Source organism: Anas acuta, chromosome 20 (genome assembly GCF_963932015.1).
Source record: "Anas acuta chromosome 20, bAnaAcu1.1, whole genome shotgun sequence".
Taxonomy (NCBI): Eukaryota; Metazoa; Chordata; class Aves; order Anseriformes; family Anatidae; genus Anas; species Anas acuta.
In genome coordinates, this window is record NC_088998.1 from 9,411,599 (window position 1) to 9,430,387 (window position 18,789).

Genomic DNA, 18,789 nt, shown 5'->3' on the forward strand with positions numbered 1-18,789 from the left:
CTCTTCCATAGCAGCTCCTTCAGAAGCCAAAAGATTAGCTGGACAGATGTGCTAGAATTGTGACAGACACACACGGAAAGAGGCACACACTTACCTTCGAGGATCCCATCTGCTCTTTCCGGTGTGATGGAAAGAATCAGATGTGGGCCCCAAAACTCCACAGTTCTTAAATATCAAGTTATGCTGCTTGTTAACCAGGGTCAACTGATTAGTTGATTTTTTGTTGTTGGCGGTGGTTTTTTGCTTGATTTTAAATCAAATTCACCCAGTTTACCACATTACCTCAATCCTCATTCTCCATCATTCCATTTCTGCTTTTGCCTTAATTATCCCCCCCATCGTGTTACGCAGAGGGGCATGCAATTGAGTTTTCCTTTGTGTACAAGATACACCACTGACACCACGTAAACCATATGGCTATGGATGGAATGTATTCACATATAATGAATACACGTGGATAACAAGGGGTAAGAGTCTGAACTCAACAAAAAGTGCATGTGCATCCATAAAAATCCCCTTGTTTGGCACCTTTGTGTATTTTAAAATATTTTATTTGGCACATGTACCATGCAAAACAGATGTTAAAGACTTGGCACATAGTAGCTTTTGTAAGCAACTACTGAGAACACGCACAGAAGAGACTCATGAACTGCAGAAAAGGCTTATATTGGTTTCTTTTGCTGAGATTTTAGCATACAGCTCATACAGAGCTACCTGCACACAAAGCCACCCCAAAATAACCAAGTTGAACTGCCCAGTAAAAGTGCAAACCAAGGATTTCTATATCCTTTCCATTTCCTTTTTAGCACTTCCATGTTTTTCTGGATGCTGAGATTCATTGAATTTCTCTGCTCCCTTAGTTCACAAACGAGACACTGCATACTGCCGTTTCCACTAGCAGATGTTTATTATGCATATTTAGAATGAAAGTGTGAGCAGCGGTATAACGTTGGATGACAACTTTTTGTACATATTAGGTCACAAGCAACAAAGCAGATCACCTGCATTCAGATAGTTTATTAAACATCAACAGATTTTCTCCAACTACCCTGCTTCTCTGAGCCCACTTCAATTCCTTGCCAGCAATTTTTCTGTGGGCAATGCTATCACCTCTGCTGCATCCCGAAGCTACTACAAGCAATAAAGGGGTCACTGCATGACTAAATCATCCCATTTCACTTGGCAGAGCAGGGACACAGGGCAAGTACTTCCCATAGAGGCATACCCGACTTAACACACTACTAAAGCAAGCCCCAAAGTAGTGAATTCATGTTTTATTATGCTCCCCGCAACTTATCCCCAGATTTGTGTCTTACATTCTCAGCAAAAACAATATAAACCTTTCGTATAAAGTACATTGTGGTCTTTGTTTACAGACCAGCACATCACAAGTCAGTAAAGTGACCAGTGGTCCGGCTAGTCCTGTACCTCACCCACGTGCTAGCTGAGCATCTTCAGAGAAGACAAAGCCTCACGAGGTACTACATTTATAGCCTCCTAATTCAGTTCATGCCTTTAAACATGAAAGCTTTAATGTTCTTACCCATTTGATTCCAACTCAGGTAAATAAAATTGGTACTTTTTTTTTTATATATAACACTTAAATTAAAAAATCATCTTTGATAAAAAAGTGTAAACTGTTTAAGATTTGGTTCTGAAGTAGATTTGTAGCTCATGCTCCTTTGGCAGCTCAGTTTACTTGCTGAAAAGTGACAGCTAATGACACAAAGCTCCCAATTTGGTTTTATACACTAGAGTTTGCTTTCACTTGTTTTTAAAAGGGCTAAGTGTTTTTTTTGTTTGTTTGTTTTTTGTAATCCTCAGTATAAAATGTAAACAATATTTAGGACTTATTCAAACAAGACTTAAATCCAGCAAGTTGATGAGAGAAGAGAAGCCAGTTTGTACTCCCTCATGTGGACAGAATATTACTAGCTTTTGCTTACCACCTGAGCTTCTGGCAGACCTAAATCTAGCTAAAGTGTTTTCTATGCAAGGACCAACTTCAGCAGATAGAAAAAAGTAATAATAAAATTTTTTAAAAAGAGAAACCATGGCAGCATTGGAGGTTACAAACCTCAAGGTTTTTTGGCTTTTTTTTTTTTTTTTTTTTAATTCAACTGTGATCTACTGAGAAAACATGATAGGAACTCCAAACCCAATAACAGTTTTTAAGTAAACACTGATAATTTCTGCAAAATAAAACAGCCAGCAGTTGATAGAATGCTTACCTTGTTTACTTGTCTCAGGACAGTACCCAGAGAATTTCTGCCATGAGATTCTGTGGAAAATTACACTGTGCCCTACAGGTTTTGATTTGCTCTCATGACTCATTTCAAACAGAGTCAAAGTGCTTCGTGTTCCTTTAAAGAGACAATCTAAGATGACTCCCGTGTGGAGAGCCTTTACACCTTACATCTTAATATCGATTTCAGTAACATGGTTTGTAAGAAGGGGAACATCAGTGGTATTATTCTGCTCCTTCCACAGCTGTAGTAGAAACTGCCTTAGCATAATAGGGGCCTTCACGCAAGTAAGCCCTAAGCCTCAAGTAATTCTGATTTCCAAAGATTTCCGCAATTGTTTTGGAGTTTACAAGGGCCTTAACCAGTTCATACTTGGCATCCTTCGAAGCTTTATCAGGTTCCACAGATCTGTCTACGACGTATTCCACAAACCCTGGACTGTTCAGCATCAACTTCTGCGCCCATGGTTGATTTGCAATAGCCTATATGCAAAGACAAAAAGAGGGGGAAGAACACCTCATTTTAGAAAACACCCAAAAACCTGTTACACAGAAGGCTGTTAAGATAAAAGTCAAAGAACGGAAAAAAAATGAAGTGGGATATTCATTCTACACTGTAATTCTGCAACCACCATACAAGCAGCAGTATTTATCACTGGAAACCAAGCACAGTGCAGTGCTTCTCTTTAATGTTTTAAGTAAATTATCAAAGCAGTGACCTACAGTATAGCACTTATTAAAGTTTATAAGAAAATAAGCACTGCACACACGACCCATTATTTAAATGGTGAATGCAAATGACATTATTTCTGGCTGCTTCAGGACTTCAAAACAAACAAACAAAAAAAAAATACACAACATGTGACCGCCACTGAAAAATGCGAGGCTGAGTACAATTCACTATCTGATCTTTAAAAGCAAAGAAACTTACAGTAAATACTCTTAAAGCCCCACAGTGGAGATCAGGGAACGGCTGAGTACTGATACTCCTGAAGAGTTCCAGTGGCTGGCTAGACAAGGATGTGAACCATGATTCAGTCATTCTTAGAAGGTCTTCTGTCTGCTGCTCTGGCTACATACATCAGAAAAATGTACAGAAAAGGAAGAGTTTGGTTAGGATTACAAACAAATTTCAAGTTTTGAGTACATGCTCAAAGATTTAAGAAGTTATTTAAAACAAACCACCAGCAAAATAAACTGAAATACTTTGTTTTCAACATATTTTCAAGAATGAAGAAATAGCTATCTACATTTCATTTAGCTTGGATGACAGAATTAAATTAATTGATTTTAATACATGAGAGAAGTGCTGTGCTGGAGTACAGTAAGGTAAGATACAAACTGCTCACTTAGAGCTCCATTATTACAGCTAGGTCATGAATCTAAAGAACAGTCAGAGCAGTCTGCCTTTAAAGCACGAGAATATTAAGCTATTTATTCTCATTACATTGCTAACAATGTCTTGACCTCAAGTTTTATAAATATATTTCATAACATGTGGTCTCTTACAAACTCAAACTTTAGGCAAACAAACAAACCAGGGAACTTCAAGACCGTGAAGTTAGTGACTCACAGTATTAGAAAGCTGCCACTACTACCTAAGCTAAATGTTGCAGAAAGCTTTCACACGGCTAACGATATGCACAATTATTTCATTCTTACAGATTTTAAAAACAAAAAACAAACAAAAACATACAGGCAAGTAAAGAAGAGATGAAATGGCATCCAAACATCGAAGTCGTAGCTCTGTAGGGGCATTCTTTGCCTGGTGCCCTATTTTGTTTAACAAATTTTGAAATCTGCTTCCTTTGGGGAAAAGAAAAAATAAACAAAAGAGTTCTAAGTAATTCAGATATACTTTAGAAAAAAGTACATTATATCAGTCACTTTATACTACATTAACTGGTAGAAAGAGTATATAAAGGTTGTACATAAAACCTGAGAAAGGATTGCTTTTGACCCACTACAATAAAAAGAATAAAGATTCTCTTTACTTCATACAGACCTACAGTAGATGAATACAAAGCTTTACGGTCATTCTCTAGACTATCCAAAGACTGTCAGAAAGGAAGTTATTTGTCACAGATAATTGAGTCATCTTGGGAAGTACACACCCTAGTATATTTGTGATTAAGATATGTCCAATCTCATTCTACAAATCTGCAATAGTTATATGCTCACACATTTTCACTTAAAAGTTTTTCACTTTGGACAATCAGAAAAACCAAACAACAAAAAAATTATCACCTGCTTTGAATCCTCTGAACCGTTTTATATTAAGAAAATAAATGCAGCCTGTAAGGAATGTGCCATTACATTTCTAACCCTGTGAAAAGGCCATTCCAAAAGTAGAAACAAAGGAAGCTAAAATTACAAGACTGCTGATGATTCATATGATGCACTTCACTGGAAAGGAGTAACTTGAATCGCACTTGTGATACCAGAATTCTCCCTGCTACGCATGAAGACTGCCATGCCTGGCAAGACCATTAGAAGACATCTTATCTGCTACACCACAGCTATTCGAAGAGACCCCCTTGATTATTAGACAAATGTTTTTCAGTTCTTTTCTCACCATTACACCATTATCAGCTTGCTCTTGTATGATACACTGAGACTATTTTGTTAAAAAAATAAAAAAATCATACTAACTAGTTTTCTGTAAAACCTGTTTGCCTTCTACAGTCGATCCCAGGATTCCCAATGTGTCCACAGCCACTCCAATCATGGTTGGATCGTGACTTTCTGCCATTTCAAAGACTTTTTCCATAAAGATAGGGTATCGTTCACAGATCTGCTGTGGGCTATCTACAACCGCCAGATTCCCAAAAAATTTAACGAAACCTGATAGAAAAAGAGAAAACAAAAGTATTCAGAGTGGAGTAACAACGTAAGAATGTCAAAATTAACTATATATGAACATAAGACTTATTCACTTATAACTGTATTTAATTGTTAATTGATTCACTATTAAATGCTATTAACACTGTGAAAGGAACTAAGAACAAGCCAAAAGAAGCTTAAGACTACAAAAGACAGCATCACAACTTGGACACAGTCTTTGCACAGTCCAGGTGAGTACAGTTTTTCTATGACAAGATGTATTCATCTTTTAAAAGCTACTTAATTCATGATGCAACTTCTGTCTTCTTAAAAAACCTCTACAAGAAGACAAACCTCAAACCTCTGGTACAGTCCCTCCAGATCTTACCTTTGCTACCCACTCTAAATGAATGATTCGTGTATTAGACTGTCCTTCAGCACGCTGTGCATGCCCAACATGTGTTCTACTACTCAAACATTCATGAGCCTCCAGAACAGGCTTGGTAGTCCTCCCCATTTAACATACTAATGAATACAAGCAATAACCAATGGAAATAAGAAATGCATGATGTAACCTGGTAAGTAGAAGCTTGAGAAAGGATCAGACTCTGCACCGATGATGATGTTTGAAATTTTATCAATAACTCCTTGTTGAGCAAGGTACTGACGTCCATGCGGAGTATGGGCCAGCGAGGTCACCATCTCTATGCACGTAGCTCTGAAATAGACAAAAAATTCGTTTGACCTCCTTCAGACAGATTTTTGAAGTACAGAGAGATCAAGAAAGCATACAAAGTTTTTCTACCCTTACAAAAAAACAACCAACCAAAGAACAAAAACAAAACCACAGCTGTGAAATACTCATCCAAGCTCTCTCTGCTTTCTGATGATATATGTAAAGACAGACAACTTTCCAGGAGTATTTACATTGCAACCCAACATTACAACTACCACAGTATATCAAGGAAATTTCATCCTGGTTCTCAAATTTAAAGGGTTTAATGAGAAACGAACACAACTGTGTCTGAAGAATTATTTAAAATAAGACCAAACGTCACTGTTTAGCAGTTAGGGAAATCTCAAACTCGCTGTAACATACCTGACCAGTACATCATCTCCAGTCAGCTCTCCAATTAAGTCTGATATCAATCCACTGTTTGCACAATAACTGAGCGAGTCTGCTGACACTGAAGAAATCTCAACAATTAACTAAATAAAAACACCGGGGGAAAAAAGGCTGGTTTATAAAAATATTATAATGGTAACAATTTACAATAACGACCAAATGCATCTTAAAATACAGATTATTTAAATACTAAATTATGAAAACATGAAATTCTTTATTTATCTAAATGTTTGTCTGAAACAGGCTCATACAGCATTCCGAGTTGACATTTGATTCTATTAAACTGTCTTCAAGGCATCGTCACTGCTATGTTCATTAAGCTCTAGAACAGCTGAACTGTATTATTTCTTTTTGTCATACATATCTAGATCAACATGCTTAGTATCTTGCCTCTTCCCCCTTCTGAGCTTTCAACAGCTCTATACCTCCAGTGGTAATGAGATCACAGATGGTATTTTACCCTCACTTTCAGAGAGGCAAGCATTTAATTGCATCGCTAGTCATTGTGTCGCCCCTCCGATGTTCTAAGCACTACAAGTTACAAAATAAAAGATGTAAACAGTTCTTCACACCCTCCTACCATAAACTGAGAAAGAGAAGTTCTGACATTACTTGAAGACCAACAGTGCAGTACCCTTCCTGCTCTCTTCTAGTCTCGACAAAGCACAGACATGAAGAAAACGCTGTGAAGCAGTTAAAAAGTGATGAATGCTAAGTTAAAAGCATGTTGCAAAAGCCAGACTAATTCAAAACCACAGTCAAAGAGAACTTTTTTGAATGACAACTTCATTCAAAAGGATAACATCGATCTCGTTCCTACCTCATACACTCTGTATCGAACAACATCATTCGTTGCCATGACATTTTTCAAGTCGCTCAACAAACTGCTCACAAATAAAGCCTCTAAGCCCTCTTGTGTCTGCGCTATTCTTGAGAGAGATTTGATGGCCTGCAAACAAAAACAGTAGCTTACTACAAGAATAACACAAAGGGAAGAAAATCCAGAACAATCAGACAGTTTCAGTGTTCTTTTGAAGATACTAAACCATGTTAAACATCTACAATTTTAGTTTTCCTTCACTTTTCAATTAAAGTTTTCATATTGCTGACAAGGGCTAGTTATAGTAACTGTGATACAAGCCTCTGGCATCAGATGCAGACCTCTAAGTTCATCTTTGCATCAACAGCTACTGGAAGATAACAGGATTGAGTAAAGTTTTTTAAATCACATTTAAGAAACTCCTGGGCTTAAGCCACCTACATGATTACAACATCATCTTTCAAGCCACATGATCTCTCCTTTTAAAGGAGAGCAAAGGCTGCTGTTTCAGTAACAGTAGAAAAAGCATCCTATGCCCTGTCTACATTAATTTGTAAAGGAAGAAAAAAAAAGAAAGCCATGCTTACCTCTTTAGCCACTGCTATTTTCTCTCCACCAATGCAATTTATTATTTGCCGTAACAGCTCAGGACTGTTGAGAATTTCTCTAACAGCATCTGAATTTTCAACAATCCTCCCAATCTAAGGGCAATATTAAGCAATGATGTTGAATTACACCAAAACAAAGTTTTTCCACACAGACATGCCAGCACTAGAATAGCTACCCGGTCAGATGGAATCACCATTTTTGGAAACACCCAGAACTCAGCTGGACAACACCCTGAGCAGCCTGCTGTAAGCTGAGGGCTGGACCTGAAACCACCAGAGCTCCATCCCAAAGCACACCATTACACACTTCTGTTCTTTCAACACAACACAACAAATATGAACTCAGTTAAGCCTTTTCCTCCCTTCCTCCCCAGTGTTTGATGCTGCTCCAAGCATCCTGAATATTAAAACGCTGCTACATTTAGTTCTTACAGCACCTGCTGTCAGCGCTGGCTTAGAATGCGTAACCCAGAACACATGACAGCACACAACAAACAGAAGACTCAGTTACAAGTTACTTCTGTCAAGACACAGCTTCAAATATTATGTTTAATAGATATACCATGAAGCATTATATACTGACATAACGCACAGTAACTATCCAAAACCATGTATAAGAGCACAAGCCCCCAGATAACACACGACGTAGTGTTTTAGTCACAATTTAGGCCACAAAACACCAGTAACAGATTGGGACAAACCTAGCCTGGCCCACCACGCAGCTCTGCAACACCCTGGAGCAAAACCTGTACCTGAGATATGGTGAGAATTTTCACAGAGTCGTCGGGGTGGAAAAGCCCTTTCTGCAGCTCTTCTTTCAGGTTCTGGATCACGTAGAGCGGGTCCAGGGCCTGCAGGAGCCTCTCCAGGATGGAAACACACGTAGAAACCTGCTCCCTGGGCGGGACAGAGAAACCCACGGCGCCTTCAGCACCACCTCCTCGTCCGTGCCACCGCGGAGGGGGGCAGGGAAGGGGACAGAGGACATGAAAGAGGCGCTGAGGGAGCAGGGGAAGGGGGACAGGGGAGGCAGCAGGGCACGACAGCAACAGGCCTAGGCCGGGCCGCTCACCGGTCGTTGACGCTGAGGAGGCCGAAGAGCGCTCCCAGGTGGTCGTCGCTGAGGCGGGCACGCAGGGCGGCGGGCGGCACGGCCTGCAGGGCCAAACGGAGGGCTCGCAGCTCCTCCAGAGGCGCCCCCCGCCTCGCCGCCCGCTCCAGCAGCTCCGCCACCGCCTCCGCCATCTTGGCCGCGCCGCCCCGGGGCCCGCCACAGCCGCCGCAGCCGCCTCCCCTGGCAACCGCGCGCGCCGTTGCTAAGGGCTTCTCTCGCGTCCGCCACCGCCGCCGGAAACAAAATGGCGGCCGCCACCCGCCCCGCGGCCATTGGGCGGCTGCGCTGGGGGCGTTGCTAGGAGACGGCCCGGCCCCGAGTGTGGGGGGCTCGGTGCTGCCGGGGTTAGGGCTGGGACCCCCCTCGGGGGGCTGAGGAGGAGAGTAGGCACCCTGGGGGACAGGGGGTAATGTACGGGGGGTAGATGGCAGCCCCCCCCCCCGCTGGTGGGAGTGGTGTTCAAGTGGTGTCAGGTCGGGGTAAGGTCCCGGCTTTCTGTCGGTTTCATGCCCAAAGGATGCAAAAGCGCCGAGAGTGTTAAGTCTCAAAAAAAAATAAATAAATAATAATTAATAAATAAATAAATAAACAAAATAAGTTTGAGGGCAAGCAAAATAAAACGCTTTCTGTCAGTTTCATGCCCAAAGGATGCAAAGTGCTGAGAATGTTAAGTCTCAAAAATAAACAAACAAACAAATAAATAAATAAACAGATAAATAAATAAATAATAATTAAATAAACAAAATAAGTTTGAGGGAAAACAAAATAAAACGCCAAAACAGTTTCATGCCCAAAGGATGCAAAGCGCCGAGAATATTAAGTCTCAAAAATAAATAAATAAACAAACAAACAAACAAACAAACAAAATAAGTTTGAGGGAAAACAAAACAAAACCCCAAAAGTCAAACCCCCAAAAAACCATTAAGCAAAACCCAAAGCAACCAACCCAAAAAGCAACCCCCCCCCCAAAAAAAAAAAAAGAAAAAAAACATAAAGCAAAACCCAAAGCCAACAACCCCATAAAAAAGCACAACCCCAAACCCCAAGCAAACACCCCCAGAATCACAAAACCCCCCCGGGGGCCGGCAGGATGAAGGCAAGGGGGGGTGTGTGGGGGGGTGGCCGCTCCGTGCCCCAGCCCCGCCGGGCAGCAGCCGCCCGCCGGCCGCGGAGGAGGAGCCATGGCCGGGCTCCCCCCCTCCGGGCAGCGGCCCCGGGCCGGGCAGAGCAGGTGGAGGAGGCTCGGCGGGGCCGCGGCTCCCTCCCGGCCGGGCCGATGGAGGCTCTGAGCCAGCGCTGCCCCCTGCCCGCCGCCCAGGGCTGCCCCCGGCCGGGCCGCGGCACGGTGCTGCTGGTAAGTGGGAGCCCGGGCGGGGAACGGGGGCAGCCGGGGGGGGTTGCAGCCGGAGCCTGGGGGTGCACGGAGGGGAAGGGGCGAAGGCGTTGTCTCAAAGAGAATTTTGGGTTTGTTTCCACTCGTGCTGAGGGAGTCTGGAGGTTGCCACCAGCTGCGGTGTTGTTTGGGGCGGGTTTGGTTTGGTTTGTTTTTTCTTTTTTTCTTTTTTTTTTTTTTTGTACAGTGTCTCGTCCAAGCTAGAGGCGTTTAGGGAAAGCCCTAACCTGGTGGTTTTGGTCCCCGGAGCTGTTTGTGGTTCGCTAAAGCCAAAACAAATAAATCTTGCAAAAATCTTCGTCTCTGTAAACTCGGCTGTCATTGTGCCAGTCAGTGCTTTTCAGTGAAAATACAATCGCACGGTGGATTTGTCAGCTTTGTTCGCTTTAACCTCTTGGCAGTCATGAGTATATCTGGTTTAATCAGGTGGGAATCCTGAAGTTTCCATCCTTCACTTTTGCACCATCCCTTGGCAAATACAACTATTCCGAGAAAAGAATCAAATAGTGCTGTAATCTTTCTTTCCAGAAAACAAATAACAACAAAACACCAACAAACAAAAAACCAAGCGGGTGCTCACTGTTATACTTCTATTCAATGCAAATGTTCAAGGGGATTTCCTCGTCACATGCACACTCATCTTTCCAAGAAGATTACTGATTGCCATGCTGAACGGGTCAGATTTTTTTCCTAAGCAGAGAACATGATTACATCCTAATCTGGAAAAGTAGATACACCAGCATATCTCTGTCTGGCTTGTAACTCTCTGAGTGGGTTCTGGGATTTGTTGCGCAGTACTTGTAAAACGGCTTAGTGGAAAAAAAGAACACAAAAGAAGCTCTAAAAATTATTATGAGAAACCTTGTGATAATAAAGAGTATTGCCTCAAATGGATTGAAAAAGAGGAGACAACTAATAAAGAGCATCGGTCATTTTACAAACAGAAAAGACTTCCAGTCTTTGCGGTGACAAGAGAGGGGTTTTTTTTAATTCAATCTTGAAAGAAAAAAAATCTCTGACATTAGCCCTGTAATGCGAGTTTTTTCAGAGGGTGGAAATAAGGGGAAGAAAAAAAAAGTGTCTTCTTAGTCTGATCAAAACCTTTTCATCATTGTCGTTGACTAAGGGCCAGATGCTGTTTATTTAAAAAACAAGACAAGAGACAAAGAGAAGAGCAGCTGTGCAGCGACAGCGAGTGCTGCAACCCAGCGCGCAGGCACCCATCCTTTTGCTGTTACTCAGCACACCAAATTAACCTTGCTATTTCAGCAACGTCCCGGCCAAGATAATTTATGTATTCCATCTCTGTGTGACCGTGTCTGTGGCATGTGAGTAGAAAGAGCAGCCAAGGGGCTTGCCAGGAATGGGATGTGATGTACAGCAAAACAACTTGTTGCCCCTGTACTGGCAGTACACAGAAAGAGCAGTACTGTTTCTGCAGCCCTACAGGCTCTGGCTGTGTCAATTAGGATTTCTGTGCCTGAAAGGATTGAATTTGACTGTACTATTCTTATCTGTTAATTAAGATGAAATGAACTTTAAACCTACATTTAAGTCCTGCCCTCCCTTGCCTGCTACGCGAGGGCTGCATGATAGCCTGGGTGGACTGTGAAGCATCTGTCAGCAGAATGCAGTAATTGTTCTGGGTTTGCAGGAAAGGACTAAAGCTCTCCAGGGCCTGCACAGAATCTATTATCCAGACTCCCACCTCTCCTGGAAATACTGCTTTCCTCTTTCCACATCCCCAGCAAGGCTGAGGTTCTGTCCCCCCTCTTTCCCAGAGGACCCAATGTGCTTCACCCTGGACGTACAGCAAGCAGATGGCTGCGGGATGTGTCCTGAGCAGGAAAGTAGATGAGCCTGGTGTGGGAGCCAAGCCTCGTGTGGTTCCCCTCTCGCTCCTTTTTGAAACAGAACCACAGTTTAACAGAGGCAGCGTGGCACAGTATTAGATTGGCCCCATTGTAGGGGAATAAATCTCTCCGTATGTTTTCACTTAAATTTCAATGAGCATTACTGTAATGTTGAAAGAAAGAAGACTGGAAGCTTCTTTTGAGCCAGAGGTAAGGTAAATGCTTATTTTTAGGAAATGCAACAATTTACTTTACACCAGCACTCATGTTTTGCATTTTAGGTGATGACTCTGTCTTTACTGATGTATCCAGTGCTGAGAAGTCTTGCTCTCCAGATGCACGCTGCCATCACTGGCAGCTACATCTCTGGGACCCACTCCATTGCCTTCATCAACTGTCTCAACGAGCAGATTGCCAAGGACATTGCAAGGTACAGAGAAATTTCCCCTGCTTGTCTGCTTGAATTATTCGAAAGTAGCTTTTTGTGGAATAAAGCTTTTCCTTGTCCCTTGAGAGGAGCTGCACTTCTCTGCTGGTTTAGGGGTTTCACATTTCTGCCCGAAAAGTGCTCCTTTTCTCCTATACTCCCTTTCATTTTCTCTCTCTGTATCACATATCCACTTAACAAGAGCTGTGCTTTCTAAAAGCAAGCTGATAATTACCTCTGAAGTCAGTGCTAAGTAACACATCAAGCTAATTCTTAATTTATTCCATTGCCTTTCATTTTCAAGATCAGTTTTAAAGCCATGTCCCTAAATCTCTGGGTCCTCGGATGAAGCCCCAGCCCCATGTTCTCTGATGTGCTATAATCTTCCTTCTTCTCTAAACAACACAATTAACAAATTCCAGAATAAGTGTTTATGGAGAGCCATAAAGCACTGTGCACTAACATACAAATAAATAAAAGCAGAAGTGGTCCACAGAAAACACAGAGCAGGCACTTGTGAGATACCACCTGAAAGTCTGCATGCTGCTCACCAAACAAACTTCAAGGAATGAGGGCTTTACCTTGATTTTTTTTTCCCTCTTTCAGTGTATCACATGCATTGCACGATGTTTTGCATGCAGTTTTTCCACATAGCCGTCAGTCCCTGACTCAATAGATGGTTTGTTCAAATTACTGAAACTGTGTTGACTGGGGAAATGTTTATGATGGACCATTAAGTTTCCTGCGACACCTCCTGTGAGCTGTTTTTCCTGCTGCGCTCCTGCTTGCCAAAAACTCTCTCCGTCTTCTGTAATAGCTGACCGTTCCCAAGCAGCCGTTCAGGAGCTGACCGGCTACTGAAAGGGATTTTGTGTCACCTTAAATACTTTAACTGTATTAAGAAATTCAACTAGAATTATATTTGTACTGCTGGATGTCTTCTGAAAAACGAGTAACTGTACGTGACTGCTGAAAAGATCCCTCAGTTCCTGAAAATGTTTAATCTTAACAGCTTTGCAAAAGTTTTCCACTCTTTGATCATTATCCTGCAGGGAAGGGAGAGGAAATAAATCACACCCCATTGCTGAGATTTATGTACTCTGGTTGCATTTTTACTGGTGGAGTAGTTCTTCTTTTGTTCTGGAATTTGTAGGAATGAGTAACATTTGTAAAAGATGACACAGGGCTTCTACGCTCATTTTCCCACCCACCTGTTTCCTGGTACTGTCATGTCTATTCTTCTTTCATGTTGCTCAGTGGAGGAGCAATTACTTTGAAGGATCAGACTGCAAGGAAATTGTCTGCTGGTTTTAAGGAAAAGTTCAGGGTTTGTGAAAACAGACTAACTATAGGTAAAATTCAGCACCTGGCTTGTTCATTTGCACCATCTCCAACCCAGTTTATCTGGATGAGATAACTTAAAATCCTCAGAAGAGAGCCCTAGCCCACCCAGGAGATCCAGCCTCTCCCCTGTGCCCGCTGTGAGAAGTTGGCCCCTCCAGGCTGGATGGTGCAGCCTCTTGCATCTCACGTAGCTCATCTAACACCTGAGCAGCCTGTGAGCCTCTGGCTCTGCCTCAGACTTGTGTGTATCTTTTTTCTTGTCTTTTCTGCTTATTAATATTTCATCTGTCTCATTTCAGAGCCCGTAGTTTAGTCAGGCAGGGACAAAGAAACACGCATTAAGTACCCAACCCAAAGATACCATCTATTATGCAGACGTTTTCCACAGACCACGTTCAGCTTCTTACAGTGTTTCCCGTTACCATGGTGGCTGCTCGTTTCCGCTCAGCTTGCTGGAACAAAGTTCAAGATATCGGTTAAGATCACCATTTATTGGGGGCAAAGCAGAAGTAATTAGGAGGCACTCACCCAAATCGAAAAGGCTCCTGCGCTCAAGTGGCTTGGAAGTTGCAGATGGCAAAACAAAGTGATTTGCGCCATGTGTCTGACATGATAAGCGCAGCGGGGATATCTCCCTGTGTGCTGCTGCAGTTTGTTGGTCCACAGATTAACTCAAGATGCTTTACAAGCATTAAATGACTCGTGCAGGCTACACGTGGTTAGAGCAAACAACCCAGGCCTGCGGGGACAGCTGTCCTCCTCCGCGGCCCCTCAGCAGAGGGACACCCAGCTCCACCTTGCCGAGCTTTGACATTAAATCCAAGGGGTAATTGAGCTGTGGCCATGCACCAGGGAGCTCACTGGTCCCCTCCCCAGGTGTCTCAGGGTGCTGCTGGGTTTGGAGCACTGCCAGGGACTTACCCATCCTGTGACTTTCTGATTGTGCTGCTGTAGGATTCCTCTTGTGGTGTCAGCACCGCCAAGGGTTCATCCATCCACCGGCCACGCTGCCCCTTCCCCGGAGCCTCCCTGCCACAACAGCTGGCAGCCACAGACCAGGAGGGCAATTCTGGAGACCACTCGAGACCCCAAAGATCATTATCGTGACCAGAGTCACTGCTGTGGTGGCAAGGCTGTGTAAGAGCCATGAGAAGAGCTGCTTCCTCACAGCTCCAGGGCTGCTCCCGCTGCCTCCCTGTGCCTCACAGGCTCACCTGGGCGAGGTATGAAGTGCTGCAAAAGGACAGAGAGGGCAGGCCACTAACACCAATGTGCAAGGAGCTAATACACGTTCAGACAAGAGCCCAGCCTTCCTTCTGGGTCAGAGGCCAGATTACAATACATGATGCAACTGCACATTAGCACCCCGCCGGGCTGTCTTCTGCTCGTCTCCTGCAGCACACTCGCCACTGACCGAGTCTGTCGTTTTTACAGTTCAGGCTGTCTTTTTGAAAGCTAAGATTTCTTATACTTTGTTTTGCCATCACCTTCAGCCTGTATCATAACCTGGGTGTAAGGATTGAAGCAGCAGTTAAACAGAATGGGTTCGATTCTTTAGCTCACTCAGGGTTAATTTTTGCAGGGTGTTGAATCAAGCCTTCCCATATCTAATAATTATCATCTTCTCTGCAGTTCAAGATCATTCAATAGTTCAGCGTTTGCACAGTTCAAGCCCTCGGTACAGAACAGTTCCCAGCAAGGCCAGTGTTAAAGAAAGGTGAAGGCACCAGCACAGAGCCTGTAAGAGGCGCCTGCAGGAGGGACGAGGCTGCCACCACCGACAGAAGGGCCCAGACATTGTTGCGGTCAGCAAATGCAACATTTGACCTAGTTCTTCCAAAATTCCACCCCGAGTTTGCTTCAATACTATTTAATCACTTAAATACCACTTCTGCTGGCAGGCCAAGCAGCTCTGCAATAACAAATCAGCCCACAACTAAAGGAGGAAGCACGGGGGAAGGAGTTTATTTAGGCTTCGGATTTCTAGGACATTTTGGGTAGAAAACCCTTGATGTTGTTAAATCAACAAGTTCCACATTTAGTTCGCTCTGCGAGGAAGAAGCACAGCTTGACATATATACGTGGCTGGGAGACAAACCCCTCAGCTTCCATCCCAGCCCCGGCTGTCACGGCCGGGGGCAGGCACTGACTCCCTCCTGTTTCACCCAGGGGCATCATGGACAAGAGACTGGCTGCCTACGTGAACATCCTGCCGAAGAGCTCGGCCTTGTAAGTCGGGCTGGGGATTCCCAAAGGAGGAGGCAACCCCGGGCTGCTGGGGAGGAGGAAGAGGAGGAGGGCCCCTGAGGCTCCCGGGGCATGGAAGCACATGTTCTGGTGGTTGTTGGGGTGGCTGAGATGTTCCTCACCCGTGAGGAGTGCACTGAGCTTATTAAGGAGCACAGATGCTCTGACTGCCATCAGGGACCATTTATTTCTTGGTTACTTAGCTACAGAGATCCAGTAGGGTGATTTGTGGTCCTGAGGACGCAGCTCCTGTTTGTAGACAACCTAAAAAGAAGCTAGGATAGGGACCATAAAGGCTTTTGCGATATTAAGCAGCACCTTCAGGAAGGAAGAATGGTATCTTTTACCTCAGAATAAAGCTAGCCAGGCACCTTAGGTATCCCCAGCCACCCGTGCAAAGGGATTGCCCTTGTTTTAGAGAGGTTAAGGAGCAAAGCCCCAAAACAGCCAGTAGGAGCACTCTTGATCTGGCCCTGCTGGACAAAGGGAGCCAGATGCCCACATCGCAGTCCCTGGCTCCAGTCCCAGCCCCTCACCTTGCCTTGTCCTGCTGACCCCAGCAACCTTAACCTGGCACAGCAAGGGTGGCTCAGTCACAAGGACAGCAGATTTTTAGGGGATATGTGCAGATAGCACCAAGCAGGGAAACTGAACCCCCCAGGGGGATCAGCATGGCTGCACCTATAGCTGTATTCACTGGTTATTCTTCTCTTTTAAATACAGGTATTTCTGGAAAGGGGAACTGGAAGAATCCACAGAAATACTGCTGGTAAGTGACAATTCCTTATCTCATAAAAAAACACATCCTAGAGAGCCCAAGCCAAAAGCCAAAAGGAGCTACAGGGTGTTTTGGGGAGGGTGGCACCAATCTGCCTGAGATTTGGGATTGCTCTTAGGGATCCCAATCACTCCACTGTGGGTACGGCAAATTAATTTTTTTTTTCTCTTATTCTCTGCAGCTAGTGAAAACAAGGACATCCAAAATAGGTGAATTGTCCAACTACGTCAGGTGAGGCTCTGGGTCTGGGGAGCACGGGGTTTCCATCTAAGGTACACTGCCAGCTCATGCTTGGGGTTTGGGATTCAGGCTCCTTGAGCCAGGTCCCACCTAGGAGGGTTTCAAGTGCTGCAGGATGTACCCTGTGAGCCCTAAAAACCCAGACACTGCATCAGCTCAGACCGGGTTTGCAGGAGTATCAGCTACTGGGCTCCAACCAAGCTTCTGCTCACGCAGGTCACTGCCCGGCTGCCTCCCGGCAGCCTTCCTGCCCTCCCCAGCGCCGAGCACAGCCAGGGCCCCTGGCAGTCAGCTGTTGGCTGTGGTAAACCCCAAACTCAAAACAAAATTCTCACATGGCAAAAAGGAAAGGCGAGTGCTTTGAAGTTGGTGGGGCGCGTGGGGCACGGCTGACACGCGCCGCTGCGAGCAGAGACCTCTGCTTCCTGCGCCTGTGAGCCAGCGCGGGGCTGTTCCTGCCACGGGGATGGGTCCGTGACTCTTCTCTGCATCTGGTTCCACTTCAGATCCATCCATCCCTTTGAAATTCCCGAAGTCATCAGCCTGCCTATTGACCAAGGAAACCCTCTCTACCTCAAATGGATAGAAGAAAACGTCCCACGGGATTAAAGGAAGAGTGCAGAAGCCAGCCTGCTTTCAGGGAGATGAGACAAAATGTGCTTTGTCCCACTGGTGTCCCTGTGCAGGCACACGCAGGGAGGCAGCTTGTATCCCTGTGGGTTTGCTACGGCACAGAAACTTGGGACTGGGAGTTTTATTTGCACTTGAAATGTCCCCTCCTTGGCCTGACACTGTGCTGCAGGGAGCACCGAGCCTGGAGGCAGCAGGGGAGGGCACCAAGGGGCTGCAGCGTCGCAGCCACGGATACCCAGAGGTGCTCACATCAAGACCCCACAGCACCCGGGGATATTTCAGGCCCCCAGCAGCCAGGTGGTGGCCGTGGCCTGGCAGTCCCCAGGCGTCCTGCAGCCGGCGCCTGAGACCCTTCCCTGGCTCTGCTGCAGCAGCTGTCACAGCATCTGCACCGCTCTGCCTCCTGCTTCCCCAGCCCGCAGGCAGCAGGATGTGGCCAGGCACCCCGCGAGGCACTGGCTCACGCCCTCTCCTGCTGTCATCCAGCCTGCTGGCTCGTCTGACAAAATCCAAGCAGAGAGCAAACTTGAGCAGAGGCTGCAGGCACTTGCCAGGAGCCCCAGTGAGCGCACACACTGACAGTGCCCTTCCTGCTGAGCCGCTGCCAGATCAGGGAACCCGGGTGCCAGCTGGAGCAGGGCATTGCCCAGCTGCAGGGGCTGCATCCCCCACCTGTGCCTGGATGGTTGCTTTCCACCCAGGCCAAGTTCAGCCTTGTAAAAAGATGTTCATGTAGCGTAATTGGATGCAACTTAAGAACCAATACCAAGTCAGTTATGTGACAGCGGAAGGAATAAATGGGAGTGTTTCTACCTGCACAGATGCGTGAGTTGTTGCAGTTTGCGGGTGCAAATCCACAGTGAGCAGGGCAGGAGGGTCCCTTGGGGCTCTGCAGCAATTCCCTGCAGCCTGATGCCAGGTGATGCTCTGCTGGCTCTGACCTGCTCATCTCAGGTGGTACAGAAGCGGTACAGGGAGCCTTGCAGGTGTTGGGCCACGGATTTGCATGGCCCCATCAGCTATCGGGGTAGCAGGTGCAGGAAAGAAGTTGACAGGGTAAACAGTCTGAGCTCTGAGAGCTGGAAACTTCCCAGTGCTAAGTCAGGAGCGGCAGGATCCCAGCTGGGTACTTTGTCTG

General features: G+C 45.1%; 2 protein-coding genes across 2 annotated transcripts; one reads left to right on the forward strand and one right to left on the reverse strand.

The window, feature by feature from the left end:
- Window positions 1-883: 883 nt before the first annotated feature.
- On the reverse strand, window positions 884-8,955 carry PSMD5 (proteasome 26S subunit, non-ATPase 5). Its single transcript, XM_068656639.1, has 10 exons — window positions 8,695-8,955; window positions 8,375-8,519; window positions 7,602-7,715; window positions 7,015-7,143; window positions 6,168-6,277; window positions 5,644-5,786; window positions 4,898-5,089; window positions 3,942-4,051; window positions 3,177-3,317; window positions 884-2,728 (listed from the first exon to the last, which is right to left on the reverse strand). The coding sequence occupies exons 1-10, from the start codon at window positions 8,865-8,867 to the stop codon at window positions 2,471-2,473; spliced, it is 1,515 nt and encodes a 504-aa protein (XP_068512740.1). The 5' UTR covers window positions 8,868-8,955; the 3' UTR covers window positions 884-2,470.
- Window positions 8,956-9,891: 936 nt separating this feature from the next.
- Window positions 9,892-18,469, forward strand: CUTA (cutA divalent cation tolerance homolog). Its single transcript, XM_068656640.1, has 6 exons — window positions 9,892-10,090; window positions 12,264-12,412; window positions 15,923-15,982; window positions 16,724-16,769; window positions 16,960-17,009; window positions 17,525-18,469. The coding sequence occupies exons 1-6, from the start codon at window positions 10,013-10,015 to the stop codon at window positions 17,625-17,627; spliced, it is 486 nt and encodes a 161-aa protein (XP_068512741.1). The 5' UTR covers window positions 9,892-10,012; the 3' UTR covers window positions 17,628-18,469.
- Window positions 18,470-18,789: the final 320 nt, after the last annotated feature.

Bases quoted from the DNA above. Each gene is read 5' to 3' on its own strand.
- CUTA (XM_068656640.1), top strand. From the start codon at position 10,013: ATGGAGGCTCTGAGCCAGCGCTGCCCCCTGCCCGCCGCCCAGGGCTGC. The intron at 12,413-15,922 runs GTACAGAGAAAT...TGTTTCACCCAG, and splicing joins ATTGCCAAGGACATTGCAAG to GGGCATCATGGACAAGAGAC. The intron at 16,770-16,959 runs GTAAGTGACAAT...TATTCTCTGCAG, and splicing joins AATCCACAGAAATACTGCTG to CTAGTGAAAACAAGGACATC.
- PSMD5 (XM_068656639.1), bottom strand. From the start codon at position 8,867: ATGGCGGAGGCGGTGGCGGAGCTGCTGGAGCGGGCGGCGAGGCGGGGG. The intron at 7,144-7,601 runs GTAAGCATGGCT...TTTTGTTTGCAG, and splicing joins AAATAGCAGTGGCTAAAGAG to GCCATCAAATCTCTCTCAAG. The intron at 2,729-3,176 runs GTAAGTTTCTTT...CTTTGCATATAG, and splicing joins GGGCTTTAAGAGTATTTACT to GCTATTGCAAATCAACCATG.